Source organism: Scomber japonicus, chromosome 23, assembly GCF_027409825.1.
Source record: "Scomber japonicus isolate fScoJap1 chromosome 23, fScoJap1.pri, whole genome shotgun sequence".
Lineage (NCBI taxonomy): Eukaryota > Metazoa > Chordata > Actinopteri > Scombriformes > Scombridae > Scomber > Scomber japonicus.
In genome coordinates, this window is record NC_070600.1 from 22171502 (window position 1) to 22179001 (window position 7500).

The 7500-nt window shown below is 46.1% G+C and overlaps 1 protein-coding gene across 1 annotated transcript in view; it reads left to right on the forward strand.

Annotated features, from left to right (window-relative positions):
• Positions 1 to 7500, forward strand: part of LOC128353113 (plexin-B2-like) — a 63997-nt gene that overhangs the window by 43849 nt on the left and 12648 nt on the right. The window contains exons 22-26 of the mRNA XM_053313800.1: positions 1577 to 1809; positions 2841 to 3022; positions 5281 to 5347; positions 6266 to 6412; positions 7361 to 7438. Of these exons, the coding sequence (XP_053169775.1) occupies positions 1577 to 1809; positions 2841 to 3022; positions 5281 to 5347; positions 6266 to 6412; positions 7361 to 7438 (707 nt within the window). The remainder of the gene's footprint in view (positions 1 to 1576; positions 1810 to 2840; positions 3023 to 5280; positions 5348 to 6265; positions 6413 to 7360; positions 7439 to 7500) is intronic.

Genomic DNA, 7500 nt, shown 5'->3' on the forward strand with positions numbered 1-7500 from the left:
AATTGGGTCGAACACTTTTAAAATAGGCGACTCTGATTCTTCTCCTCGTTTGTGGGTCAAACAAACAAAACACAACCTCACACTGAGAGTTGCTGAGCGTGACGCTGCCATTACAAACATCTTGTGAATATGAATTACATCATTGCTCGGAGTAAAAGCCATGATGTCATGTCAAAGAAGGAAGGTAGGAGGGAGGGAGAAAGGAAGGAAAGGAGAAGGGGAGGAAGGACAGAGGAAAGAAGGAAGAAAAGGAGGGAGGAAGGACAGGAAAGAAGGAAGGAAGGGAGCAAGGAAAGGAAGAAGGGAAGGGAAGGAAGGGAGCAAGGAAAGGAAAGATAGAAGAAAGGGAGGAAGGAAGAAGGAAGGAAGGAAGGAAGGACAAAGGAAAGGAGGGAGGGAGGAAGGAAGGAAGGACAGACGAAAGAAGGAAGGAAAGGAGGGAGGAAGAAGGAAGGAAAGGAGAAGGGGAGGAAGGACAGAGGAAAGAAGGAAGAAAAGGAGGGAGGAAGGACAGGAAAGAAGGAAGGAAGGGAGCAAGGAAAGGAAGAAGGGAAGGGAAGGAGGAAGGACGAAGGAAGGAAGGAAGGAAGGAAAGAAGGACAAAGGAAAGGAGGGAGGGAGGAAGGAAGGAAGGACAGACGAAAGAAGGAAGGAAAGGAGGGAGGAAGAAGGAAGGGAAGGAGGAAGGACGAAGGAAGGAAGGAAGGAAGGAAAGAAGGACAAAGGAAAGAAGGGAGGGAGGAAGGAAGGAAGGACAGACGAAAGAAGGAAGGAAAGGAGGGAGGAAGAAGGAAGGAAAGGAGAAGGGGAGGAAGGACAGAGGAAAGAAGGAAGAAAAGGAGGGAGGAAGGAAAGGAAGAAGGGAAGGAAGGGAGGAGGGTTAGGGTGAGGGACGCTGCCATTAGAAACATCTTGTGAATATGAATTACATCATTGCTCGGAGTAAAAGCCATGATGTCATTCTTGTAACTCTCTGTAGCTTCTTTGAAAACTATAATTTAGTGAGTGAACCTGAAGAAGCTAAAGTTTAAACACTTTGTTCACTTCTAATTAAGTCACATTAAAGTCAGTTCAGTGTGTGATGGATACGCTTCAACCCTTCATTTAACTAATTATGCCAAACTGCTCAATTAGCTCATTAGTGGAGGGTTAACCCTCCTGTTGTGGAAGGAAGGAAGGAAGGAAAGGAGGGAAGAAAGGAGGGAAGGAAAGAAGGAGGGAGGGAGAAAGGAAAGGAAGGAGGGAAAGAAAGAGGGAGGGAGGGAAGGGAAGCTTTCGTTCCTGTATTCTCTTTCTTCTTCTCCTTCTTTTCCTTCCTTCCTTCCTGCCTGCCTGCCTGCGTGCCTGCCTGCCTTCCTTCCTTCCTTCCTTCCTTCCTTCCTTCCTTCCTTCCTTCCTGCCTTCCTGCCTTCCTGCCTTCCTTCCTTTCAGTGATCCGGCCCACATGAGTTCAAATTGGGCTTTATGTGACCCTTGAATGAAAATGAGTTTGACACGCCTGCTCTAGAAATCCATAAAACACACAAACTGAATATAAATATATATATATAACTCTCCGTTTCTCTCCGTTTGTCAGACCTGATGATTGAAATGGAAGACCACACCAACGACCTGAGCGAAGCCCGTATCCCCTTCCTCGACTATAAGACCTACACCGACCGTAACTTCTTCCTGCCCTCCAAGGACGGCGCCGCCAACAACGCCATGATCACCGGGAAGATACAAATCCCCGAAGCTCGCAAGGCCATCGTGGCTCAGGCGCTCAACCAGTTCTCCAACCTGCTGAACAGTAAAACCTTCCTCATCAACGTGAGTGTCGGAGCTTCCTTCCTCCCTTCCTTCCTTCTGTCCTTCCTTCCTTCCTCCCTCCATCCCCTTTTCTTCCTTCCTTCCTTCCTCTCTCCCTCCTTCTTTCCTTCCCTCCCTCCTTCCTTTCCTTCCTTCTTTCCCTCCCTCCTTCTCTCTTTCTTTCCTCCCGCCTACCTTCCCCCTTCCTTCCTTCCTTCCTTCCCTCCTTCTTTCCTTCCCTCCTTCTTTCCTTCCCTCTTTCCTTTCTTTCCTTCTGTCCTTCCTTCCTTCCCTCCCTCCTTCTCTCTTTCTTTCCTCCCGCCTACCTTCCCCTTTCCTTCCTTCCTTCCTCCTTTCCTTCCTCCTTTCCTTCCTTTCCTTCCTTCCTTCCTTCCTTCCTTCCTTCCTTGACTCGAGGACAACAGGAGGGTTAAATAGGTCTATGGTAAATGTATTACTAAAATCTGTGTAAAATGTGATTAGCATAAACCCGCCCCTGCTGCTGTAGAGGTATAAATACATTCAGCACACACTACTACTACTACTACAGTCTACAGTTAGCCAGTTAGCTGAGTTAGCCGCCAAGCTAGCAGCTGAGTTAGCCGCTGAGCTAGCAACTGAGTTAGCCGCTGAGCTAGCAACTGAGTTAGCCGCCGAGCTAGCAACTGAGTTAGCCGCCGAGCTAGCAACTGAGTTAGCCGCCGAGCTAACAGCCGAGTTAGCCGCTGAGCTAGCAGCTGAGTTAGCAGCAGAAAGCTCTCAGATGTAGCGTCCATGTTTCTGGTAGAGGTGGTGACTTTGATTGACAGGTGACACTTGGTAGGGGGCGGGGCTTCAGCGTTTGGCAGCAGAGAAAGAGGCTGATTTTTACACAACTTTGAAGCCTAATTTCATATATTTGGCGATTTTTTTTAATCATTCAAATTTGGCAGGGTGGTTAACAACACACTTTTCTGTGGTATGTCAAACTCAGAACACATATTTATTCTTACTTTACACAGACTTAACTTCCTTTTAATACCTCTCTTTATATATTTTTTCTGCATCTCTAGTTCATCCACACGTTGGAGAGTCGTCCGGACTTCAACGCCCGTGCTCGTGGTTATTTCGCCTCCTTGCTGACGGTGGCGCTTCACGGCAAGCTGGAGTATTACACCGACATCACGAGGACGCTGCTGCTCGAGCTGATGGACGAACACGTGCAGAACAAAAACCCCAAACTCATGCTGAGGAGGTGAGGAGATAACAGTGTTCATAATGTAGAACAGGGGGGTCCAACATGAGGCCCGCGGGACAGAACCGGCCCGCCGAGGAGTCTTCTCCGGCCCACTTTCCTTCCTGTCTTCTTTTCCTTCCATCTGTCTTTCTTTCCTTCCTTCCTTCCTACCTTTCTTCCTTCCTTTCTTCCATCTTTCCTTACTGTCTTCCTCCTTCCTTCGACCCTCCCTTTCTTCCTTCCATCTTTTCATCCTGTCTTCTCTTCCTTCCTTCCATCCTTGCATCTTTCCTTCCTTCCTTCCTTCCTCCTTCCTTCGACCCTCCCTTTCTTCCTTACTGTCTTCTCGCCTCTTCCTTCCATCCTTGCATCTTTCCTTCCTTCCTCTCTTCCTTCAGTCCTCCCTTTCTTCCTTCCATCTTTTCATCCTATCCTCTCTTCCTTCCTTCTATTTGTCTTTCCTTCCTTCTTTTCTTCAATCCTCCCTTTCTTCCTTCCATCTTTTCATCCTTCCTTCCTTCCTTCGATCCTACCTTTCTTCCTTCCATCTTTTCATCCTTCCTTCCTTCCTTCGATCCTACCTGTCTTCAATCCTTCCTTCCTTCCTTTCTTTCATCTTACCTTACTGTCTTCTCTCCTCTTCCTTCCATCCTTGCATCTTTCCTTCCTTCCTTCGATATTTTCATCCTATCCTCTCTTCCTTCCTTTCTTCCTTCCATCTTTTCATCCTGTCTTCTCTTCCTTCCTTCCATTTGTCTTTCCTTCCTTCCTTCGATCCTCCCTTTCTTCGATCCTACCTTTCTTCCTTCTATCTTTTCATCCTTCCTTCCTTCCTTCGATCCTACCTTTCTTCCTTCCTTCCTTCCTTCCTTCGATCCTACCTTTCTTCCTTTCTTCAATCCTTCCTTCCTTCCTTCCTTCGATCCTACCTTTCTTCCTACCTTACTTCCATCTGTCCTTCCTCCCTCCCTTCCTTCAGTCTTTCCTTCCTTCCTTCCTTTCTTTCATCTTACCTTACTGTCTTCTCTCCTCTTCCTTCCATCCTTGCATCTTTCCTTCCTTCCTCCCTTCCTTCGATCCTCCCTTTCTTCCTTCCATCTTTTCATCCTTTCTTCAATCCGTCCTTTGTTCCTTTCTTCAATCCTTCCTTCCTTCCTTCCTTCGATCCTACCTTTCTTCCTACCTTAATTCCATCTGTCCTTCCTCCCTCCCTTCCTTCAATCTTTCCTTCCTTCCTTTCTTTCATCTTACCTTACTGTCTTCTCTCCTCTTCCTTCCATCCTTGCATCTTTCCTTCCTTCCTCCCTTCCTTCGATCCTCCCTTTCTTCCTTCCATCTTTTCATCCTTCCTTCCTTCCTTTGATCCTATCTTTCTTCCTTCCATCTTTTCATCCTTCCTTCGATCCTCCCTTTCTTCCTTCCATCTTTTCATCCTTCCTTCCTTCCTTCGATCCTACCTTGTTTCCTTCCTTCGATCCTACCTTTCTTCCTTTCTTCAATCCTTCCTTCCTTCGATCCTACTTTTCTTCCTTCCTTACTTCCATCTGTCCTTCCTCCCTCCCTTCCTTCAATCTTTCCTTCCTTCCTTCCTTTCTTTCATCTTACCTTACTGTCTTCTCTCCTCTTCCTTCCATCCTTGCATATTTCCTTCCTTCCTCCCTTCCTTCGATCCTCCCTTTCTTCCTTCCATCTTTTCATCCTTCCTTCCTTCCTTTGATCCTACCTTTCTTCCTTCCATCTTTTCATCCTTCCTTCGATCCTCCCTTTCTTCCTTCCATCTTTTCATCCTTCCTTCCTTCCTTCGATCCTACCTTTCTTCCTTTCTTCAATCCTTCCTTCAATCTTTCCTTCCTTCCTTCCTTTCTTTCATCTTACCTTACTGTCTTCTCTCCTCTTCCTTCCATCCTTGCATCTTTCCTTCCTTCCTTCGATGTTTTCATCCTATCCTTCCTTCCTTTGATCCTACCTTTCTTCCTTCCATCTTTTCATCCTATCCTCTCTTCCTTCCTTCCATCTTTTTAATGATCCGGCCCACATGAGATCAGATTGGTCTGTATGTGGCCCTTGAATGAAGCTGAGTTTGACTCCTCTGATGTAGAAAGTTCAGGAAAGTAAAGTAAAGAATTATTTTTTTTTTTAAGGCGGTATTTATTTTATACCATGATTACAAATAAACCACCTTTAAATATGACCTGAGAACTTCCTCTCCAGGCTTCTGTACTTCAGCTCGAGTCATAATGTGTTTTTTTTTTTTTGTCTTGTGTTTGTGTTTCCAGGTCGGAGACGGTGGTGGAAAGGATGCTCTGTAATTGGATGTCCATCTGTCTCTATCAGTTCCTCAGGGTAACACACATTCTTTCACCTATTCTGTTGTTTGTCCTCTTTCTTCCATTTTCTTTTTTTTTTTTTTTTTTTTCTTTTTCGATCTGCTCGGCTTTCCTTTTCTTCTTTTTTTTTTTTTTTTCTCCAGCTCTAGTCCCCGTCTGTCCCTGTCGGTTATAATTGACTCTAAAATATTTTGCTCTGTGTAGAAACCTCAGTGTGTCTGGTGGAGGTTTTTTTTTTTCCTCTCTCTGTTGTGTGTTGAGTTTTGGGCTTTTTTTTTTTGTGAAGTTTGTACATAGTTATACTTCCTTCCTTCCTTCCTTCCTCCTTTCCTCCCTCCCTCCTTATTCCTTTCCTTCCTTCCTTCCTTCTTCTTCCCTTCCTCATTTTCTTCCTCGATCCCTCTTTCTTCCTTCCTTCTGTCCTTCCTTCCTCCCTCCTTTTTTCCTTCTTTATTTCCGGCCTCCCTCCTTTCCTTCCTTCTTTCCTCCCTCCCTCCTGCTCTCTTTCTTTCCTTCCTCCCTTCCTTCTTTCCTTTGTCCTTCCTTCCTCCCTTCCTCTTTTCCTTTCTCCCTCCCTCCCTCCTACCTTCCTTCCTTCCTTCTTTATTTCCTCCCTCCTTCCTCTTTTCCTTTCTCCCTCCCTCCCTCCCTCCTGCCTTCCTTCCTTATTTCCTTATTTCTTCAATTCTTCCTTCCTTCTTCCTTCCTTCCTTCCCTCCTTTCCTTCCTTCTTCCTTCCTTCCTACCTTCCTTGACAACAGGAGAGTTAAGAAAAAGGCTAAATTTAAATCAGTACATGCAAAACCTGAATGCTTTCAACCGTCAAGCTCAGAACCAAAAGCATGAAAATGGAGTTAACTATCAGCTCGACACTCGACCACCGAGGGGTTAGGGTTCATTTAAAAGTGTTTTTTTTTGTGTGTTCTTGTTTTAGGACACAGCAGGAGAACCTTTATACAAACTATTCAAAGCCTTGAAGCATCAGGTGGAGAAAGGACCGGTGGACGCTAAGATGAAGAAAGCCAAATACACTCTGAACGATACGGGACTGCTGGGAGACGACGTGGAATACTCCGTCCTGGTTAGTAAAAACACACCAACTCTACTCTGAGTTTAAACAAGGGGCATTCATGAAGACCACAATTAGTATTTATAACATAAAGCAGGTTTATTTCTTTTCTTTTTTCTTCTTTTTTTTAACATTCAAAGTATTGCCTTTAGTATTTATATAAAGCACATTTCAACACAAGGTTGGAAGGAAAGGAGGGAGGGTGGAAGAAGGAAGGAAAGGAAGGAGGGAGGGAGAGAGGAAGGAAGAAGGTTGGAAGGAAGAAGGTTGGAAGGAAAGGAGGGAGGGTGGAAGAAGGAAGGAAATGAGGGATGAATGAAGTAAGGGAGGACGAAGGAAGGAAGGGAGGAAGAAGGACGGAAAGGAGGGAGGGAGAGAGGAAGGAAGAAGGTTGGAAGGAAGAAGGTTGGAAGGAAAGGAGGGAGGGTGGAAGAAGGAAGGAAATGAGGGATGAATGAAGTAAGGGAGGGAAAAGGAAGGAAGGGAGGAAGAAGGACAGAAAGGAGGGAGGAAGTGAGGAAGGAAGAAGGAGGGAGGGAGAGAGGAAGGAAGTGAGGAAGGAGGAAGGAAGAAGGTTGGGAAGAAGGACGGAAAGGAGGGAGGGAGAGAGGAAGGAAGTGAGGAAGGAGGAAGGTTGGAAGGAAGGAAGGAAAGGAGGGAGGGTGGAATGAAGGGAGGAAAGGAAAGAAGGTTGGAAGGAAGGAAGGAAAGGAAGGAGGGTGGAATGAAGGGAGGAAAGGAAAGAAGGAAGGAGGGAGGGAGGGAGGAAGGAAGGAAGGAAGGAAGGAAAGGAGGGAGGGAGGAAGGGAGGAAAAGAAAGAAGAAAGGACAGAAGCAAGGAAGAAAGGGGGACGGAAGAAAGGAAGGAAAGAGAGAAGGAGGGAGGGAGGAAGTACAGACGGAAGGAAGGAAGGAAGGGAGGAAAGAGTGTGACTGACCGTGGTGTGTTTGTCTGGTCAGACTCTGCAGGTCCTGGTTCACGGAGAAGGACCGGACGTGACTCCAGTCAAGGTGTTGAACTGTGACACCATCTCTCAGGTGAGTCTGATTTCACCCATCAGGAGCCAAAGAGTGCATTTTCCTTCCTTCCTTATTTCCTC